We start from the raw sequence: 22633 nt of genomic DNA, 5'->3' as shown, positions 1-22633 counted from the left end.
CAGCCAGAAAGCAGAACCCACGGAGCTGAGGATTAATTAGTAAACAAAAGATGTTTTAAAGCAACACAGGCCCTTGGAAAGGTTTGCCAAGCGGTCTGAGCATCCGACAAATGCCAACCGTGACACGCTCTTCACTTTCTTCATGGTGACTTATAACAATCTGCTTTAATTTTGCACATTCACATTTGGGATCCTGCATTCTTGCTTCAAGGAACCAACAATTCAAGGCCAAATGCATCGATGCTACTTCAATTGTATCTCCTCCATTTCCAACACCTAGACTATGTTTCGAAACAAGTGGGAGCTCATTTTTTTAAAATTAAAAATGTTTATATAACAAAATAAGACTTCTTAGACTCACTCATAATGAGGAATTCTAAATTAGAATTAATGTTAAATTTAATCAAATGAGCCTTGGAAATGGTTTGAATCTCTCTCTCTCTCTCTCTCTCTCTCTCTCTCTCTCTCTCTCTGTGTGTGTGTGTGTGTGTGTGTGTGTGTGTGCATGCACGCACATGTATATTCTGAGGGGTTCTTATCAGCCCCCTGCTCTTTAAGGCATACTTTGGTGAAAAATCACTCCCCTTTTCAATTGTGTGCTATACATTTTTCTTAAATACCTAAACACTTGCAGTTTCATAGTAAGTTTTTCATTTTAAAGATGAAAGAAAAACAAACATTGGCACACAAAAAGCCACAGAGCACCACAGCCGTACAGTTGTGTGGACAGCTAGCTGCCTGGGAAGACAAGGAAGGAGGTGACAGGGTGGGGTGGGTCTCCATGTGCAAGAAAGGAGGTGACAGGGTGGGGTGGGGCTCCACGTTGGGCGGGGGCATGGGAACAATTATATTTTCAAAGACACAGAGACGCTTCCAAGCTTTCCAACCTAACTCTTCATTTTCTGTTTTAATTAATTAAAATAGGGTGCATTTGTGCCCACGGTCACATATTTCCCACTAATCTTGAGAAGATCTGTCTATGAGGCTTGAGAACTATTAAGAATAGGACTGGGGCAGAATGGCTAAAATAAAAAACACCAAGGATAGCCTTTGCTGGAGAGGATGTGGAGAAAGGGGTACACTCATCCATTGCTGGTGGGAATGCAAACTTGTGCAACCACTTTGGAAAGCAGTGTGGCGGTTTCTCAGGAAATTTGGGATCAACCTACCCCTGGACCCAGCAATACCACTCTTGGGAATATACCCAAGAGAAGCCTTATCATGAAAGCCCTCAGGAATGTAGGGCTCGCCACTTGTCCAGGGGACCACGATTAGGAATATATTTGACCCCACAGCCATCAGGAATGAGTCGCTTCTCAGCAACCATGCCTTCAAATTCATCTGCATTAAACTTAGTAAAGCCCCATTTCTTTGAGATGTGGATCTTCTGGCGGCCAGGGAATTTAAACTTGGCTCTACGAAGAGCCTCAATCACATGTTCCTTATTCTGCAGCTTAGTGCGGATGGACATGATGACCTGGCCAATGTGAACCCTGGCCACTGTGCCCTGGGGCTTCCCAAAGGCACCACGCATGCCTGTCTGGAGCCTGTCAGCCCCAGCACAACAAAAATATATGCTCTACTATGTTCATAGCAGCATTGTTTGTAATAGCCAGAACCTGGAAACAACCTAGATGCCCTTCAATAGAAGAATGGATGAAGAAAGTGTGGAATATATACACATTAGAGTACTACGCTGCGGTAAAAAACAAGGGCTTCTTGAATTTTGCATGCAAATGGATGGAAATAGAAAACACTATCCTGAGTGAGGTAAGCCAGACCCAAAAAGAGGAGCATGGGATGTATTCACTCATATTTGGTTTCTAGCCATAAACAAAGGACATTGAGCCTATAGTTAGTGATCCTAGAGAAGCTAAATAAGGAGAACCCAAAGAAAAACATATAGGCATCCTCCTGAATATTAACCTTCATCAGGCAATGAAAGGAGACAGAGACAGAGACCCACATTGGAGCTCCGGACAGAAATCTCAAGGTCCAAATCAGGAGCAGAAGGAGAGAGCATGAGCAAGGAACTCAGGACCGCAAGGGGTGCACCCACACACTGAGAGAATGGGGATGTTCTACTGGGAACTCACCAAGGCCAGCTGGCCTGGGTCTGAAAAAGCCTGGGATAAAACTGGACTTGCTGAACATAGCGGACAATGAGGACTATTGAGAACTCAAGAACAATGGCAGTGGGTTTCTGATCCTATTGCACGTACTGGCTTTGTAGGAGCCTAGGCAGTTTGGATGCTCATCTTACTAGAACTGGATGGAGGTAGTGGTTCCTTGGACTTTCCACAGGGCAGGGAACCCTGATTGCTCTTCGGGCTGAGGAGGGAGGGGGACTTGATTGGGGGAGGGGGAGGGAAATGGGAGGCGGTGGCGGGGAAGAGACAGAAATCTTTAATAAATAAATAAATTAAAAAAAATAAAAAACCATAGGTATCAATTATTAGTATATTTAACAAAGGGACTATGTTAAATTATGAAGAGTATCCCATTGGCTAATGAGGAAAGTATGTGATGAATCAAAGATTGTGATTGGTCTAACTTTTGGACTTAGGTCCACCAAAGAGATAAAAGCAATAAATAATATTACAAAGAAAAAAAAGACTGGGGTTAAGAATATAACTATTTTAAAATAGAACAAAACCCTTTACTTTCACCAATGTGTTCAAATAGTCAATGCTATATTTAAATCACATATCTAAAAACTTAACATTTTCTGGCTTTGGGACTGGTGTGAACAACTTCTCCAAAACCTGTTCTTCGTAGATCTAACTTCAAGACTTGATGGAAACTCTTGCTTTACATCTTATAAGAGAAATGCACAGAAGCAATCAAGAAGAGTCTCAAAGTTTCTAACGGCTTCTGAGGTTTGGAGGTAAGTGCAATGAGGAGTCAGGCTTAAGGATTTAAACAACACTCGGACAGAGTCGGTCACTTAGGACCCACTGCCCCACGGCACAGGCTTGTGGACTACTTATTCTTATCTTATTTGAAAGGGGAGGATTGTGCATTTCAGGGATAACAATTTAACAGGCATTCTCAAAGTGACCAATAGCAATCTGATTTTTTTTTCTGAGAGTGAAACAAATTCACTTTAAAATACTGCTGTCAAATACACAGTAGACATGGCTCAATCAACAGGTCTGTAGTAAGCACTACTATGAGCTATCTAAAATGATCCCGCTGATGCAGCTCTGGAAGACTCCCTGTCTGTTGTTGCCTTTTTGGATGCTGAGACCCAACTAAAGATTCTGACAAGATTCCATTCAGCCCACATATTATTTTTATCTCTAATCTCCCTGGACAAAGATCTTACTGCAGAGACTGGACTTCTGGCTGGATCATTTCACAGTGTCTCTCCTGTCTCACAACCCACTACATTGGTAAATGGTCCCCATAACTCTCCTCTCCGAAGCATGTTCTCTAAAGAAAGAATAACTCCAAACCTTGTCATCTGCAGAGAGAGATAACCAGCATTTCTAAGTACTGCCTTAGAAAGACAAAGACTGTTGACAGAAAATGAAATGCTAATATGGATATTGTATTTTCAAAGGCTCTTTGTTCAGACAGGAAGTACGGTCCAGAGGGAAGACATTGCAGTGGGCGACTGACTCATAGCTCTCCCTGTCTGCTACTAGTGGTGTCACCCGGAACCAGCCACCCCATCCCCCAAGATGACAGTGATGTCATCAGTATAACAGAGTCAGTGCCATCTTGGTACCCGGAGGAATGCCAGGAACTCCTCACCCTTGAAAGAAAGATCAGAGAGGTGAGGAAATCAGCAGCAGAGGGTAGAATTTTGATTTAGTTACATAATGCAAACAGATACCCTCTTCTAGTCAAGATCTATCAAGAGGATCAAAATTTCACTCTCCTTCCAGAGAAGAGGATGGATAGACTAAATGAGATCAGCAATTTCTGCAGGGTGAGGAGCATGGACCACAGAGAAAGAGGAGACACGGAAGGTGAGGTGCTGTAATTGTCAGCACCCGAGGTCCTTGAGTTTCCAGACTGTCCGAGGTAGGATCTGGACAGAGGACTCCAAGGAGGGAGGATTCAGCAGAGACTTTCCAGGACCAAGTGGTCCACAAGGAATCTAAAAGGGTTGTCCTCCTGCCTGTAGTTTAGCACTCATTGGTGCACGCTGGTGTAAGAAACGGAGGCTAGGATCGGAGGTAACAGTGCCTGGCATCCTACTGAGACAGGAACTACTTGGTCTTGGCAGTCCAATTTGAACTCAGCATTCATGGTAGACTACTCAGAGGGATCCTGATGGAAAAAGGAAATAGCAAGCTACATGAAGAAAACTGATCCACTCTACCTAAATCTAAAAGTAGTGGAACACAAAAGGGTCAAACTGCTTTCAGGTCAAAGTCTGAATATATTTATCATTTAACTATGCCTAACAAACTAAAGTTTATGATAGATAGTAAAAAATGATCAGACATAAAATTATGCAGGAAAATTCAGACATTATCTTAGGAATAAGATGACAAAATGGCCACAAAAGACTAAGAATATATGGAATTCCATCATTTTACATTGTTGAAGTAGCTACTGTGATAAAGATAAACTCTTCAATATAGCCAGATCAAAACAAAAGACTATTTGTAAATATGTACACATTCTCTGTTGGAAATAACAAATGTCATCATTAAAGTAATAACAGAATATCACCTGGACTAAGAATTCTATACCCAGCCAAAATACCTTTCAAAACCAATGGTAAAAAATAAGGTATTTTCAAAGATAAAGAAATATAAGGGAGCTATCACTAGTTTACACACATTCTAACCTAAAGAATTCAAACTTCATCCTACATGCACTTGAAAACATAAAAGTGCTTTGGACAGAAGAAAAATAATACGTAATAAATACGAGCAGAGAATAAGACTGAGAAGTCATGACTAGATTAGGCAACAGTGTTAATTCTTTTTATATAAAAAGATAAAAATGATGGCTTAAAGAAAAATAATAATGCAGCATGGAAAAACTGTATAAAGGTCCTAGCTAAAAGGGTTAAGAGAGGGAGAGCAGACTTTAGTCCGTGACCCTGTGCCTTTAAGACATAATGTATCTAAGTCACACCTATAAATAAGGTATGTTCAGGGCATTTCTCCTCCCTTTTCTCATGTGGCTTCCAGTCCCCAATGTCTGAGCACCACCATTGATGCTATGCCCTGAAGTGAGATCTCAACAAGACCTACCCTTGGAGGCACTGCCTGCAGAGCCGTGATGTAATTCTCCAGGGCCAGGCGGCGGCGGTCGTTGAGCATGGCCTCCACTCTGGCCATGTGTGTCTCCACCAGCTGCTGTCTCTCGTTGGCTGCTTCCTGTTCCAGAGATTCCACTTTCTCCTGGAAATGCTGACATGGAACACACACACAACACATTTGCTTCTTATTGTAATTATTAATGCAATGATAGTCTCTCTCTTTACATAAGGTAATTTGGAGACAGTGTCAGTCCTAAGTTTCTAATCTCACTTAAGTTTTCTAATGGAATGGAGGAGTTGAGAACTCTGGCAATGCAAAGATGTATCAATAATGGAAAGAAGATTGCGAGCAACAATAGAAATTTGGGGTGATTAATTCTGATTTGAAATAGTTGGAAGCAAATGTCAGGAAGTAATTTATTATGATGTCAAGGAGTGAGAAGGATCCAAGTTCATGCAAATACGAACACAGGGGCTTCCAGCAGATGCTGGAAGCCTGGGGGCCATCAATGAGTGAGTATCTGTCTGGTGTGAAGATGGGGCTGGGTGCTACCTGGATAACAGCCTTCTTGTCAGCCTTGGGCAAGTTCTTTGCTTGACGTTCTGCTTCCTCCCACTCTCTCATGACCTACAAAGAGAACAAAAGAGTTCAACTGAAAATCCTCAGCTCTTCTTTCAAAACAGACATAACTGGGTGGATTATATTACAGTATGCTTTCCATTAAAAGCACACCACATGGCTATTCTATAGGAATAATATTTGTCCTACAGGAGTATAAATAATTTATGCTGGCAGTATGGTAACTATTAATGTCAATGCTTATTGCATCCTCTTGAACAAGGTTGGCTCACCTTCTCATTTTCCTTGAGAAATGGCTGAAAGTCATTTCACTCGACGTGAGAAAAACACCAATTAAAAGGCTTATGCTCTCTGAACGAGAACTCCTATCAATAAACTGAACACATTGGTTTTAAGCTTTTACAACACTAAGTCAAAACATTTCAAATGGTGTATGTGGGGTTGGCATATGTGTGAACTAGGAATACAAAGCCACCAAAGGAGAAATGATACAGGAAGAGAAGGAAGACTTCTGCTGTGTGAAATCCTAAGGTCCACCCTTTGCACAAAAGAAGAGTGGAGTTCAGTAACCAAAGTCACAAGCAGCAAAGATTACTCCAAATTTACCCAGAAATTCTAAGAATGCATGCACTACAATCTCCCAGATGTGTCAAAAGCTAACACCACCACATAACCAGGGCAGTGAGATGCGTCATGGCACAGTTCCTTGTTCTCTGTCTTGATGTTTAGCAATCACAATAGCGTCTATAATGAAAATGAGGGTTAACTTCTCATCACCTCTGGCTGCCTTTTCCTTTGCTACTGTTCTGTCTGTGAAGTGGGTTTAAGTGTGAGGTGAGCTTCCTGAAGGAAGACGAAGCAAGCAAAACCTCAGTGTCTTACCAGGTGGGTACCTGAGGACTCTATATACATCTAAAGTCAGAGAAAGCTTGACGCCTTCAAAATTGCAAAGAAAACAAGGCTTATAAAATCACATCCAATCAGCATCTGCATTGGTTTTTTAAAATTAGTTTCTTTTAAAGAACAAAATACAAAGAAAAAGTACAAACAAACTGTCCTAGGTACTTGGGTGTTTCTATTAGTTAATAAAGTGGTGGACCAAGGAGACATTGAAGAGATTATCCTTGCTTTATAGATGAGATAAGCACGGGAGGAAAAAGGTTCAATTTCCTGTGTGAAGAATGTTCCCTGGGAGGTGGCGCTCTATCTAGAATTCCTCAGGCAAGAAATCTCAGAATTGGTTTGAGATAGAAACCCAATGTCTTAATGGGGTGTGAAAACAGATTCCCTGATTATGTATGCATTGTTACCATCTCACTTGGACACTCAGAACCTGAACTTCCTGCTTGGAGTTGCAGAGCCATGAAATAATTAACATTCACCTAGCTAATGTATCGAAAATATGTATTACTATAGAAATGAACCCAAACATTGATTTTTCAGAATAATTTAACAATATCTTCCACTCCCATAATTACATAACCTATGTCATCACTACAGGACCACTTGCAGACACACTGTGATGGAAGATACCCTTACACCACACACTGGGGCCCACTGACAATAGATAATATTACTGAATTAATATTATCAAGGTCAATCTGATTTAATTGGTTCCCTATAACAGGCCATGCGATTAGTAAAGGCTAGCCTCACTTTATATACAAGTGAAAGAAAACCATGAAAATAATAAATGGATAAGGAATGAAGATAGACCAAGTAGCCTACTGGCTCAATGTGCCATAATGGAGCTGGACATATATCTAACAGGAGAGCTAAGTGTTAGTACCAGTAGCTGTTCCTAAGATGCCATCGAGTATATTAAAAAAAGAAAAAGCATCAGGTGAATTTTCATCTCAAAGGACTTAATTCTGCACACATACTAAAACGACTAAGTATGTAAATAGCGGTGATGAAGAATCTTGCTTGCCAACTTGACAGGATTTTGAATCACCATGGAAACAGGTCTCTAGGAAGGAGAGTGGGGGTGTTTTCTAGGTTAGATGAGGTTCGTGGATGTGGGGAGACTCACCCTACTTGTCACTGCTGGGGATTCTGGACTGAGGGAAAAGGGGAAACAAGCCGAGCAGCCACGTGCACTCTGTTCTGACTGTAGATGCAAGGCGATCCTCTGTCTCAGTGTCCTGGTGCCAGCCATGATTATGGCATCACCGAGGACCATACCCTGGAACTCTAAGCCCAAGCAACTCTTTCTGTCTGAAGATGTTTTTGTTGGCTTTTTCCATAACAAGTAACTAATACAGTAGTAAAAGCACTTCAAGTTTTGTGTGTGTGTTGCTAGTGACATGCAACCAAGTTCTTCAGATGGCTAGCTTATCATCCTCATGAACAGCCATGCTTGCTAATAGAAATAGACGGAATCCATTATTCTGTATGCTAACATGGAAAATTAACTTTAGAACTACGACAAAAATCAAGCTAGAAAGGCCCATATTCGAGCACTTGACGTGTTCTAGATCTGAACTTCGGGGCTGCCCCGTGTATCCCTGAACGACAGCTTTTTCATTGTGCGCAGAGCGGTATCAATTCCGTCAGGATTTACGGCTCTCCAGAGTCCTGGCTACGTCATGCAGAGAGAATGACTATTACTGAGTAGAGATTTAAGAGGCAGACAAGTTCAAAGTCAAAAAGTCCCCAGAATTCAGCAGCACAGATTATGAAGATAAATGTCAGCTCGGCCTTACTAACCTGTAATCCTGGAATCTACGAGAAGCATTCTCTGCTCTAGGATGAAAAGAGCTAAGTAATCTCAGATCAGGGATGAGAAGATGGAGAAAATCTCCCGGAAATAGATGAACTAAGTCTTGGATTAAGTGGCTATGCTCGCTAGGTTCTCATTTCTGCAACACACCATGTCAGAAGCTAACAGAGTACTTGAAACTAGTTTTCTTAACTTCATAAAAATACTTCACATACAGTGAAGAAAAATTTCCATGGGCCTTAAAAATTATTTTACAAAAGAAATTGGTGGGTTTGAGAATGAAATAAAGGTTGGTATAGATCATATAAATTCACATGGATTAAAAGGAATTAGAGATTAGTAGAAATATAGAATATAGATATAAAAATCATCAATGAATAAACTATTATACAAATATTTAGTTTCAAATGAAAGGTAAGAGCAACTTTGTTCCCACATTCAAAGATTATGGGAGGCAGAGGAATGTGTGAACTTGTGGACAGGCTGACGAGCAGGAGGGCATTTCTGAAATAAGCTACGATCTAAAGCCAAGTGAGTCCCAGGTGAGAGGAGCAGCCAGGCCAGTGGGTGAATGGGAGGCAGATGCAAGGCTGGGGTCAGGGTGCAGTGACAGGCGCTGGACACATCATGGCGGGCTCTCAGTGTTTATTATACGATCTGTAGACTTCTGGGCAGTTCATGAGCCCAGCACTGTCGTTTCCACGGGTCACAGGGAAGCCTCCGAACTCTTCAGAAAATGAGATCAATTTTGAGTTATGGGAGGGATTTATAGTAAATCCTTCTCAGTCTTCCCACAGCTTCTTAAATGACCTTTCTAATGAAAAATGTGGAGATTCCAGTTTTCAGAAAGACTGATTTCAATTGGCTGCTCCATTCAGCTGGCTTTCTAATTCAACACACATTCAGGTTTTCCTCATGGGCAGCTGTTCGACTTTAAATCATAGTTCACGGTCCAAAGCATCGCGGTCTAGTGTGGTTGTGAGACCCTTTCTCTTCATGTCCCTTTGTTCTAACTCCAGAACAGGGACAAGTACTATAGTTAGTCTTTAGAAATATAGAATCGTGTCCTGCTTTCTGAGATACATCCTTAGTTCTGTTTAAAATAAGGGTCTTCTTGTTACTCAGGGATACTGACACCAACAGACAGATCAGGAGATGAATTCCAAGGACAAGACAGTGGTTAGTGACACCCAGGAACACTGCGATAGAGCTAGGGCCAGTCTCAGGCGGGACTGGTGGGAGGGAGGACTGAGTAAAGCCTTAGAGGGCATCTGAGGGTAAGGAGGAGTAGACTGAGGTCGGTGGGCTCAGGAAGTTTCCCTAGAGGTCTGGTGCCGTGGGCAGGTGATGAGAGCAGAGGGACAGTGACTGGAACATAAAAGCCAGGTAAGTTGGCTGGGATTTAGCCCAAGGGAGCAGGCATAGCTTAAACTTGTAGTTCTTCCTCCAGAAACACATCCTTCTTGGTAAACAGCTCTTCTCACTGGCCTGAACTCTCCAAGCAGACTAGATTGGCTGGCTCGTAAGCCACAGAGATCTGCCTGTCTCTGCATCCACCTCCTCAGCACTGGGTTACCAGCACAGGCCATCTGGCGTGGCTTTTTACCTGTGGGTTCTGGGAACCAAATTCAGATTCTCATGTTTAGTGGGTAACAGCAATTATAGTAGTTTATTGGCGGAGCTGCCTCCAGAGTCCCTGCCTCTCCATCCTTTAAATAAATCTTTCCATGCACACTTAAGTTATATAGCCTATTAAGCGATACACACAGAAAATAAAGTTTTCCACGGTGCGGCAATCAACAGTCACCCCCTCAGCATCTCCACAGATTGTGTTTCTTTAGCAGAGACACAGTTTAATCTGTGCTGCAGAATCCTGTACTCGCCTTTACTAGATGCTATTGCGGGAGACCAAATCCTACAGTCTGTGTCCTCATAGAAAACATTTAAATTAAACTTTATGTCTAAAGATAGACTGAGGCAGAGGCAAGGCCAGATTTCCCTGGATTACCAAGCCACAGAAGAGAATCCACTCTACCTGGGACATCCTCTCCCGGTGCTTAGCTTCCAGCCGCTCCTTGGCTTTCTGGAAATGGGCATGTTCATTCTCATCGCCAGGTGTTTCCAGGTACTTGTCCACGGCATCAGGGGTGCTGGCTGCTGTTGTCGGAACTGGAAAGGAGAAGAAGAGAAGGCGGGATGAGAAAAGAAGCAGAATGCCCAATCTCTACAGAGAGCCAGGCATTTCCTGGGACAGAGATTCCGGAAAAGAGTGTGCAGAGGATGCTGATGCTGCTTACAGAAACCCCAGAGACCCTTCACCACGGCTAGAGTGTGTTTCGCCTCTTCAGTGCCTTGAGAAAAGGCAAATTTTAAAACTAGAGCGTTAAAAATGCCTTTACCAGACAGGAACTCCTAGAGCCAGCGTCACCTAACATGGCCATGTTTTTTATCAAATCCTCATGCTGCTTTGCTTGGCTATGGTAAAGTAAATGACGGTATTATCCGTATCATGCATGGCAATTCCTGAAGAAACCAGTGGAATCTGAAAATAAGGCTGTTGTAAAATGAAGGCATCTCAGAGAAATGGGAATTCTTACTTTGTGTTTCAGACAGCTTAATTACAAAGCCACCCTTCATGAGAGAGTATTTGACACACCACGAAAGCAATGTAAACATCGGTAAGTGCAGCTGAGAAACCACACAAGGACATTCAGCCTTCACATGTTTGCAAGAATCTATAATTCATTACACCGTTTGTCAAAAAGACAGTAATTTCTATTTTGAATTCATACCACTGAGTAGTGTCTGAATTGTAGCATCCACTGCGATGTTATATGGCAACAGGGACACTCACAAAACCTAAGAATGATGTATAGAAAAATGCTCTAACTCACAAAGAGTAGTGACTGGCAAGAATTGACTAAGAGTGTTAAAGAAGGCAGAGAACAGAGCGAGTTTAAAGAAGACTATGTCTTCTCCCTAAACATGAAATGACATCACCATCCTCAAATAAATGTTTATTTAAAAATATCAACTACCGTTCTAAATATTCTTTTGATACTTCTCATCAAATGCTTGGAGTAACAGGCCAGGGATGTAATATCTCCAACAGAACGTGAATGAGAAGTCACAGCTAAGTCTGAAGCTAGAATCGTGCGTGCATGACTGGCATTAAAATAAAAGCTTTGACCATGTCAGCGGAAACCAGAAGTCATTTTGCCAAACAAGAGAAACATGCGCTCTGCTTCCTTTCCCTCTGCTTTGGTCATTGGTTAATCATTATTCTTTAAAAAAATAAAAGCAGCTGCGATATCTGTCTAGGGCTGGCATTTGAGCACAACGGAAGAGGCAAAGGCTTGCTCCTGGAGCCTTACAGAGCTGTGCCCATCTAGTGACAAGGGTAATGCTTGCCTATGGGGAGAACGAGGGACGGTCCACTCGGGACTCCGAAATTAGGCCCAGCTAGATGTGAACCTAAGACAATGTTTTCACCCCAGATGGCACCCGGGGCAAGTAACTTTAGCACTCTGAATTCCAGGATTTTTATCTTGTGGTGACATGTCTTGCATCCTACACTGAAGTGCCAATCACACACCGTATGACTGTTCATGCATGCCAGTCCCTTTCCTGCCTCCTGTCAGGTTTGATAGAAATCTTTTTAACCCTGGGAAAAATCAGATGCAGTTATTTCTAATTCACTGAAAAAAATTAGAACACAAGACTATGCATTATCATCTACAGGAAAAGCAACACACATTTCTCAAAAAAAAAATTAAACTTAGGCAGAGCCCACATGAAACATTGAAATGAGTAAAATATGTGGATTCTTAACCTGAATGACTGAAAAACAATTTGTAATTTTAAACACTGCCTGGAAAAGAAAAGATATCAAAGGCAAACGAATTTGCTCTGCACAACTTCATGCAAACCATACGCACGCGTTTCTTATCCACCTTCTCAAAATCTGCTGCCATGGACCTAATCCCCCTCTTACTGGCAGAGCAGAAAGGATAAGTTAAGGTAAAGCCAGTAAATAAAATGCATCAGGCTGAGGCGGCTAGGGAAACTGCCTTACAGCGGGAACACACCAATGCAGACAGTCATCTGTTATAAGTACAAAGAGGAGCTCCCCCCTAGAAAAGCAAACTCCAACTGACCAAAATGGAAAAGGAGGCTTGTAAGCCCTAAGAAATAAGCAGGTGAGGTATGTTTAACAGTATCAAGGCTATTTCAAATATACTTCTTATGGGTACAAGCAAATCAACATATCACTTTGTCACCATTTCTTCGGTTTCATCAAGATTATTTCTATGCTAGTTAATTTTATGTGCCAATTTGAATGAGCTACAGGGTGCGCAAGCCAACCATCATTTTGGTGTGTGTGTGTGTGTGTGTATGCGCACGCGTGTGTGTAAGGGTGCTTCTGTACAAGATTAATGTTTGAATCTGAGGGCTAAGAAATGTTGACTGCACTCCACCAAGAGCCTCAACGTAAGAAAAAGACAAATGAGGAAGGTATTCGTGCTTTTGGATTCTTGTCTGTTTGACCAGGGCCACGGGTCTTTGGCCCTTAGACTGGGAACACACTGATGCCCAAGGTTTTGCTGAGTCACCGCCTTACCCATGAGTCAGCCATGTACTCATCAGTCTCCAAAACACCACAGACGTCAGTCCTCAGAGTCAGTTCCTGCTGGGTTACGAGAATGTATTCGTGCGCGTGGACACACACACACACACACACACACACACACACCATTTCCCTGGAGAAAACATGTAAGGAATCCCATTTCTCTTCAAGGAAATAGCATGAGGACTCCCAGTTACAACCTACTAGTGGAATTTAAGAGCAGTTTCTTCAGTGTTAGATTCAAATTTAGAGTCATTTATGCTAACCCTTCATCTCAATTGGTATAGGTGAACGAAATGACCCTAGATTTAAGCAAAGGTGACAACGACAGTAAATACTGATATTTAAAGTGATGCTAGTCTCCCACTGTCACTGTTCTGTGACGTGGAAGCACCTTGACCTCAGATTCTGTTTCCCTAAGCCCCTACAAATGAAAGGCATTATGCTCGCAGGACCAGCTACTGTACTGTGACAAACCCCTTGCAGGTCAGAGGCTGGACACTGCAGGTGATGGGCAGTGCCCGTTCATGGCGACAGGAGCGGCCCCCACAACACCAGTTTCTGTATGTCCCAGGGCACAGGCAACAGAAACTGTACTCTTGCCACTCAGAATGGGTCACTGTAGCCGCTCCAAAAGTGGAGGGGCAACTGATTTGGGAGGGTTTATTTTTATTTGAATGTTTAATTACTGGTTTGTCTTTTTTACACACACAGGGTCTTGTCTTAGCCCAGGCTAGCCTCAAACGGGTACTCCCCCCTCAGCCTCTACTTTAGCTGCCAGAGCACCCTTACACTAGGTTTTTTTATGTTTTGCTAAAAAACAAAACAAAACAAAAAATCTTTGAGTTTTCCTAGAAGCTATGATCTGAGCTTAGATTTCCAGTGTGGTGAAATAGTCATCATCTTTTAATTACCATTTACGGTGCTGGGCATATATATGCATTTTCATTTGATATGGTAGGAGTATAAAATATCCTACTTCACTGTGTAGAGGATAAATTCAACATCCTAATCAGAATATGAATTCAGGATTAGGTGGGCCAAAAAAGGGTTAGACTATTTTTTGAGTAATAACAAGCTAATTTATCCATACAACCAAGTCACTGGAGAGGAACTTAGTTGTGGATCTTTTTAATGAACATGACTTAGGCAGAAATATGGTTTGTTTTGAGTATGTTGAACTATTTCCTACTGAACAGCTGTTTATCCCTGGACTCTGGTAAATGATCTCCAAAAGAAAATGATCATAAAACAGGGGCCAAAGGAACACAACTGGAACACACCTGAGGTTCCTACTCTGAGGTGCCCACTTCGGCCTTTCTGTAAGCAAGCTGGGGAGGCGGGTATGGTCACCCTCCTGCAGAAGACCCATAATCAGACTCAAGCTCCAGGTACACACAGCTCCAGGTCTGACTCGTATAGCCTCAATCATTATCAATGCCACTAGTAGCTGGTATCCTCGCACAGATTTTTTACTTTTTTAAGTGACCTTCCTACTTAAAAAACACAGCAGTAAACAGAAACAAAACAACAGAAAAGCATTGCTAATTCACAGTATATTACTAGAACATGCTAGTTACAAATATTTAGGGGCACCCTGCATGTTTAGTGATATGTATATAGGGATGAATATATGCATGATCTATATCTATCTGTCTGTCTGTCTGTCTCTATCCATCTATCTATCTATCTATCTATCTATCTATCTATCTATCTATCATCAATCTATCTATCATCTATCTATCTATCTATTTATGCATCAATTATCTATCTACCACTGCTTGCTGTCATCAAACATGGAATTGGATCAGGAATGCCCCCCATCCCAAAGATTCATGTATTCACAGATTGGTGTCCGGTTGTGCCATTGGGAGATGGAACAAATCCCTCAGGGGATACATATAAAGGTCTTATTTTGTGCCCTCTTACCCAGCCCTCTCTCCCACTACCACGAAATGAGTGGTTATGTTCTACTACCTGCTTCCTGCCATTCCGGCCCTGAAACCAAGTCATGTGACCACTGATGGAAACAGCAACAGCGAGACAAAGTAAACCTTTCTTCCATCACGTTGGCCTTATCTGGTATCGTATAAGCAATCAGAAGCTATTGTATCTGCGAAGCCAGAGCCATCTGACACATTGAGGCGGCAGCTACACTGCCACAAATGTGCTTTTCTACTTCCCTTTACTCTCCTTCCCAAGAGTGTCTCAGCTCCTACCACATGCAAATCCTGTGGGGAAAGAGTAGTGTCTGGTGGATAATATCCTAGCGAAAGACGCGTTCACCCCCACACACATACACGCAAGCACGCACACACGCACAGTTAGTAATATATAATTTGTATTATGGAAGGGAAAAAGAAAACAGGGTTAAAGGGGGGCAGGAGGAAAAGTGCAAGCAGGGAGGTTAGAGCCAATTAAGCAGGTGTCCAGGCAGAGTCACAGTTATGAAAGTGACATTCTGACACCTCACGATTAGCTGCAGAAGGACATGACAAGGTGATGCAGAAACTAACGGCGAGGTCCTAAGAAGTAAGACTATCTGGCACATTCCAGGATAAGCAAATGATGAGGCCACAGGAGGGTGAAAAGGTTGGGGTGAAAGCGATGGGGACAAAATAGAGGGCCATGAGGCCACAGTGAGGAGCAATAGAGTTTGGGGGTTAGGAGGAATATATGATATGTTTTTAAAAATATCATATGAGCTGAGGACAGGGCTCAATGGGTAAGAGAGCTTACTGGACAAATGTAAGTCTGAGCCACAGAACCCATGTAAAAAGCCAGCCATGGCTGTGTATACGTAATCCCAGGAATGTGGAGAGGGGAGGCAGGATCATGCCGGAGGCTTGCTGGCTGATAGCCTCATTTTAGGTTCCAAGAAAGATCCTGTCTCAAGGAAATAAAGTGGAGAATTATAAAGCTGGTATCCTAAGGTGCATGCATATGCACACTCACACATATATGGGCATTTAATCCACAAACACAGAGACACACATACACACACCATCTTCTAGAGTCCCACTCCCCTGCTTGCCACATACAAGAAGGAACATGGGTGAATCTGTTTCTTAAATCTAAAGCCTAGGAAGCTGAGTGTTATGGCAGCAAGTTTCCTCACATGTAGGAAGGGCCATTTCACTTTAATTCTGACACACCGGTGCAGATTGCAGGCCCACTGTATATTCTTAGGCCTTCTCAAGATCCACCAGAAGTCTGTTTTCTGGGTGGTGGGGAACAGGCTTGCTTCTGGTTTCCTAATTAATCTTGGTGGACAGTCCCTTAAAAAACACACAGCTCCTGAGAACATGCTGCCAGTTCCCATACTTGCTGCCCCTTGAGGAAGTTACTTTAAAACAAAGGGAAACTCACTGAGGTCACTCTGCAGCTCAGAGGGCTCGAGGAGACGAAGCATCAAGTCAAACCATACCAATACTGGTTTCCCTTGTTGCTCCAGCTTGGTAATCAGTCCATCTTCTAGCTGTCCCTGGGTATGTGCGTGGAGGAACGCCAGCATCCCTTGTGCTTATTTGGATGACTCTGGGTATGTAACGTACACACCGTCCTTTCCCTGACTGTTTGTACCACTGAAGACAATGCAAACATTAAAGGGAGAGGCTGCCATATTGTTGGAGGAACAGTAACAAGAAAAGTTTACGTACGCTCAGTACAGAGGCTTTTTGTTTGATTTGTGGTTGGTTGAATACATGGATGAGGAAACCATGGGGACTAAGGGATTACTGGACTCCAGTTTATTTTCACAGTGACATTTAAAGATATTGTAAAAACTTGTCTCTACAGTTTTTGTATCCAGTTGTCTTCCCATTGTCCAGGGTGACACCATTTATAAAAAAATTTTTACTTTGATGTTTACTTATTTTATTTTGTGTTTGTTGTGTGTCATGGTACATGTGGCAGGCAGCAGACAACTTGTTGGAGTCAGGTTTCTTGTTCCATCAATATGGGTGCTGGGGAAGGAACCCAGGTGGTCAGGTTTCTCCTTCCATCAATATGGGTGCTGGGGAAGGAACCCATGTGGTCAGGTTTGGCAGCAAGTACCTTTAGTTGCTGAGCCCTCTCACCAACCTGGCATGCCACAAAGTTTCAATTATGATGGAGTTCTTGTACCTTTAAACTCTAACGACCTTGACCACCTAAACTACAACACAGACAGAGTGATCCCTAAACAGAAGTCTACGAATAGCAGCTAGCTGATACACTGACACAGGCTCAGACAAAATCTGGTGATTCCCCCACCCCCAGGGCAGAAAGCAACCGATCTGCACACCACTGGCAAGTGAAGATCACAGCAAAGACTTATGCACCTCACTGCCTTCTCACTGAAAATGCTGTTTGATTTAGAGCTGGTAATGCTGGCGCTCCAAATGGCTACAAGTTATGGGACACGGCAGTGCGGGTAATTTATGCATGAGTGAAATATAAACCTGCAGAGAAGAAATTTATGAGAAAATTTAATCTCAACGTGACAGGGCTTTCAAACTGCCATCTCAAGTTAAACCATTTTTTTTAAAGTTTTCCTTATTTCTCTAATTTTGAAGTTGCTAAAAACTCTTAGTGCATTCAAAACCTAAACACTGATCATTCCTACCAAGTGTCAGGTAGACAGGCCATTCATAACAGGAAAATAAGAGTTTGTGATCTCTCAACAGAACAGCAGATTTTAGAGAGGAACAAAGGCGCTCTGGCCCATAAGCCCTGCTGTCACGCGTGTTTTACAGCCAGCTCTATCACGGTTGCTGGAGAACACTATCAACCTACTGCTTGGACATAAGGTAATAAAAACGTAATCTATGTTGTGTACTCCTCGACAGCCAAGCTACATTTCTCTTTTATGTCTGTGTACTTGTACTGACATGGGGTTTTTATCATATAAGTGAAATGGATGTAGAAACATGAATGTCTGCATTATTTTTGTTAATACCTATATTCCACACATTTAAAAGCTATCTTAAGGCCGAATGCAAACAATACACAGACAAAAATAACTAAAACAAAAGAAACGGCAACTGGAAGCCAGAATGGCTTAATCGTAAAGGTATTGTTTCTTGTTAGTTTGCTGGAAGCTTCCTCAACTTTATTACCAGTGGGTTCATAAAGACATGGCCAGTTTTAACTGCTCAATACTTTACAGATGAGTTCAGAATGTCACTCTTCACTTTCATAGGAGGGAAATGAAGATGTGACCTTAACTTCTCTGCCTTAAAGATAAAGCCAATTTCATTTTACCCCAGACTTCCAGAGCAATCTTTCCCAACTCACGTATATTCTTTATGCTGGGCTTTAATTCTGCCACATCCCTCACCCCACTAATAAACGACTGAACTGTGGACTGTTTAGATTAACCAACTAGAGGCTCTCAAAAGGCTTAGCCGTAGCGCCAGCACACCTTGGTATTAAAGAGGATGTGTGCCTGATGGCCACTTTTCATTTTGTTGTAATTTTGCATGTGTGCACAAGCAAGCAAAGGCAGGAAGCCAATGTAGGGCGTTTTCCTCAGTCGTTCCCTAGTCTATTTATTTTTAAAATTTATTTATTTTCATTCTATTTACATTGGTGTTGTACCTGCAGGTATGTTTGCATGAGGGCATCAGATCCCCTAGAACAGAAGTTACAGATAGCTATAAGCTGTTGTGTGGGTGCTAGGAATTGAACCCCGGACCTCTGGAAGAGCAGCCAGTGCTCCTAACCACTGAGCCATCTCTCTAACCCCTCTATTTATTTTTAATGATGGTCTCTCCCTAAATTGGGAGCAAATTAATTCGCTAGACTGACTCCACTCTGGAATCCACCTGGCCCTGATGGAGGAAGGTCATTGGCTAATAAAGGAACTGCCTTGGCCCATTTTATTGGTTAGAAGATAGGTGGGAGGAGTGGACAGAACAGAATGCTGGGAGGAAGAGGAAGTGAGCTCAGACTCCACAGCTCTCCTCTCAGGAGCAGACGCCTCAGAGAGAGAGATGCCATGCTCCTGGCTCCTGGGCAGACACACGCAATTCAGCTCTGACCCAGGATGGATGTGGGCTAGAATCTTCCCGGTAAGACCAGTGCTCACAGATTATTAGAGATGGGTTGATCGGGATATCAGAATTAGCCAGTAAGGGCTAGAGCTAAAGGGCCAAGCAGTGTCTAAAAGAATACAGTTTGTGTGTTGTTATTTCGGGGCATAAGCTAGCCGAGCAGGCGGCCGGGGTGCTGAGAATGCAGCCCCGCCGCTCTTATTATTACATGGCCCCACTTTCCACTCCAGGGCTGGGGTTATGGATACCTGGGTTGCAGCCCCTGACTCTGCATATAGATGCTGGGGTTACAAACTCAGGTGTGCATGCTTGCATCACATGCAGAGACCTTACCATTGAGCCATCTCCTCAGTCCACTGGCTGCTTTTTTTTTAAAGAATGTATCATGATTCATAAATGATGCCTATTTATTTATTTGTTGTCAGTGGCTGGAGCGTTCTGCAAATGTAATAGTGGATGTATATATTCCACACTTTCTTCATCCATCCTTCCATTGAAGGGCATCTAGGTTGTTTCCAGGTTCTGGCTATTACAAACAATGCTGCTATGAACATAGTCGAACAAATGCTTTTGTCATATGATAGGGCATCTCTTGGGTATATTCCCAAGAGTGGTATTACTGGATCTTGGGGTAGGTTGATCCCGAATTTCCTGAGAAATCGCCACACTGATTTCCAAAGTGGTTGCACAAGTTTGCATTCCCACCAGCAATGGATGAGTGTGCCCCTTACTCCACAAGAGTACTACTCAGCGGTATAAAACAGTGACTTCATGAATTTTGCATGCAAATGGATGGAAATAGAAAACACTATCCCGAGTGAGGTATCCCAAACCCAAAAAGATGAACATGGGATGTACTCACTCATAATTGGTTTCTAGCCATAAATAAAGGACATTGAGCATATAATTTGTGATCCTAGAGAATCTAAATAAGAAGATGAACCCAAAGAAAAACATATAGTCATCCGCCTGGATATGAACCTTCATCTGGCGATGGATGGAGATAGAGACAGAGATCCAAATTGGAGCACCGGACTGAGCTCTTAAGATCCAAGTGAGGAACAGAAGGAAGGAGAACATGAGCAAGGAAGTCAGGACCAAGAGGGGTGCACCCACCCACTGTGACAGTGGAACTGATCTATTGGGAGCTCACCAAGATCCGCGGGTTTGGGACTGAATAAGCATGGGATGAAACCGGACTTTCTGAACATGGCGGACAATGAAGGCTGATGAGAAGCCAATGACAATGGCACTAGGCTTTGATCCTAATACATGAACTGGCTTTGTGGAAGCCTAGCCTGTTTGGATGCTCACCTTCCTGGTCCTGGATAGAAGTGGGAGGACCTTGGACTTCCTGCAGGACAGGGAATCTGGCCTGCTCTTCATTCTCGAGAAGGAGGGGGAATGGAGTGGGGGGAAGGGGGAGCGGGGGAGGGGAGTGGGGGGGCGATGTGTGCGAGGAGGGGTAGGGAAATGGGAAATGGGGAGGAGGCAGAATTTTTTTTTTCAACAACAACAACAAAAAAAATAAAACAAAACAAAAAAAAAATAGTGGATGTACAGCCTGACAGAAAAGCAAGGCAAATCCCTTTAATAAAAAGGATTCCCTTCCACACCTGTCTCATGTAGCTAATGCATAGAGCACGTTCCTGATGAGCCTCCTCTAACACAGTAAATGGCTCTTCTTAAACACAAACCAGCAAACAAACAAAAACAAATGCTGGCCTTTGAAACAATTGAACTGCTCGCTTCCTTAAACTTTTTAATCATTACACCTTTGAAGAAAACTTCTTACCTAAGTATTTCTGGGTACCCAACACCTGGTTCGTATTTTTCTTTGTGGTAGAATTTTACTACCACTCCTGGGATACATAATTCAATTCAGGACTAGATCTTTAAATAAGAATAACTACTATTTGTTTTGTTTTGTGTGTAACTTTGGTTGGCCTGGAGGTATATGCTAGCCTGGCTTCGAACTTGCAGAGATCCACCTGCTTCTTCCACTTGAGCTCTGGGATTAAAGGAGTGAAACAAATATACCTAGGTCAATAATTATATTTAATATAGTTTGACAGCTGAAAAAGCTAACATAGTTTGGTAACTAGCATTGCACAATGTACTAACAAAAGTTGATGCCTACTATTTCACAGCTTGAAGAACAGGAAGAGAATAATTAAAAATAATAGTTCAAATCTGGCCAAAGACAACAACTGAGGTTACATTGGTACTCCCCACTCATGCATGCACCAAGCACTCAGTGTATGCAAAGCATAACCTCCTGATACAACAAGCAAGACTATAAAGTCATCCTTTCCTCCCCTTTAACTGTATATGGGGGCCAGACCTACCCCGGTAAGCTGTAATCATGGACCTAAGTCCATGAACACAATGCTAACACACAGGTAAACAGAGCAGCAAGGCTGCTGAGCTTCTCTAAACACGCTGCTCTGAGGATGGGGTTCAGGAAACCATGATGAAACAAAGAGGGGAATGGGATGGAGGTGAGCCATGAATAATGGTGCCCGCTGGCTTATCTTCTTCATCCACAGTAGCTTACGTTATACTAGGAAAAGCATTGAGACATCTAACTCCATAGTCTGTACCGATGTAAACTATCTCTACAGCATTTGGGAACTAGAAAGGTCATCTAACTGGTTCATTAAACACCCTTGTGTACTGAATGGACTATCACAATGAATTTTCTGGACCAAAATGGCAAGCATATTGAGGCAAAGAAACCTCAGTGCCAAAGTTTACAACATAAAGTAACCAGAACTAGGCCACCCTATGGGTCAATCAGCTGGCTGAAACGTGGTGTGATCTTTGTGTCTATCACGGAGTTTCTGCTTGCCTTTGAAAATTCAGTCTGATGGGACAGTGGGTGGACAGGCAATGATCTTCCATATTTGAAACATCAGCTGGTCAAATGTTTACATAAAATTTTACTGTTTTACAAACACTACATTGTAGGGACTGGAGGTGAGGCCTGTGTACCAAGTCAAATAGACGGAGAACTGACCTCAGAAACAGCTAAAGCGCAGGAGGTGCTTTCCCTCACATGGAAAGGCTTTTCAAAGAGATATGAAGCCATGTTTATGAGTAAACGACAGCTCTTCAGTTGCAACAGCAAACAATAAGTGTCCTGAAAATCGTGATGCGTTTCAAAGTTGTTTATTTTATGGCAAAAACTCAAAGTCTAGCAATTGCCTGATTCAAGTAATAAGTCTTGTCAGGAAATGATTCATGATGGGGCCCCAGTGCACAGTTCTCTATACACGTAGTCTTAAAACATTCAATGGAAGAGCTTTTTCTAGCCCATTTAGCATTTATTTTTCTACCAGACACATTTCAGACGGAGCATCTGTAAAAACCAACCACCTCAGAGCAAAGTGATGCCGTTCAATTAACTCTAAACGGGGGATGGAGCAAAGTGTAAACCGTG

The 22633-nt window shown here is 42.6% G+C and overlaps 1 protein-coding gene across 6 annotated transcripts in view; it reads right to left on the bottom strand.

Annotated features, from left to right (window-relative positions):
• The window catches only part of LOC121465348 (amyloid beta precursor protein), a 225375-nt gene that overhangs the window by 62712 nt on the left and 140030 nt on the right, over positions 1-22633 (bottom strand). For all 6 annotated transcript variants that reach the window (XM_041678578.1, XM_041678580.1, XM_041678577.1 and 3 more), the window contains 3 exons: positions 10565-10698; positions 5781-5855; positions 5220-5378 (listed from right to left, as the gene is read on the bottom strand). In XM_041678578.1, coding sequence (XP_041534512.1) covers positions 5220-5378; positions 5781-5855; positions 10565-10698 — 368 coding nt within the window. The remainder of the gene's footprint in view (positions 1-5219; positions 5379-5780; positions 5856-10564; positions 10699-22633) is intronic.

The sequence above is a fragment of the Microtus oregoni genome, unplaced genomic scaffold (assembly GCF_018167655.1).
Source record: "Microtus oregoni isolate MIOR12 unplaced genomic scaffold, Mior012 000030F_ref0000283, whole genome shotgun sequence".
Classification (NCBI taxonomy): Eukaryota; Metazoa; Chordata; class Mammalia; order Rodentia; family Cricetidae; genus Microtus; species Microtus oregoni.
Note: the sequence above shows the minus strand (reverse complement) of the source record. Positions and strands in the feature narration are given on the sequence as shown.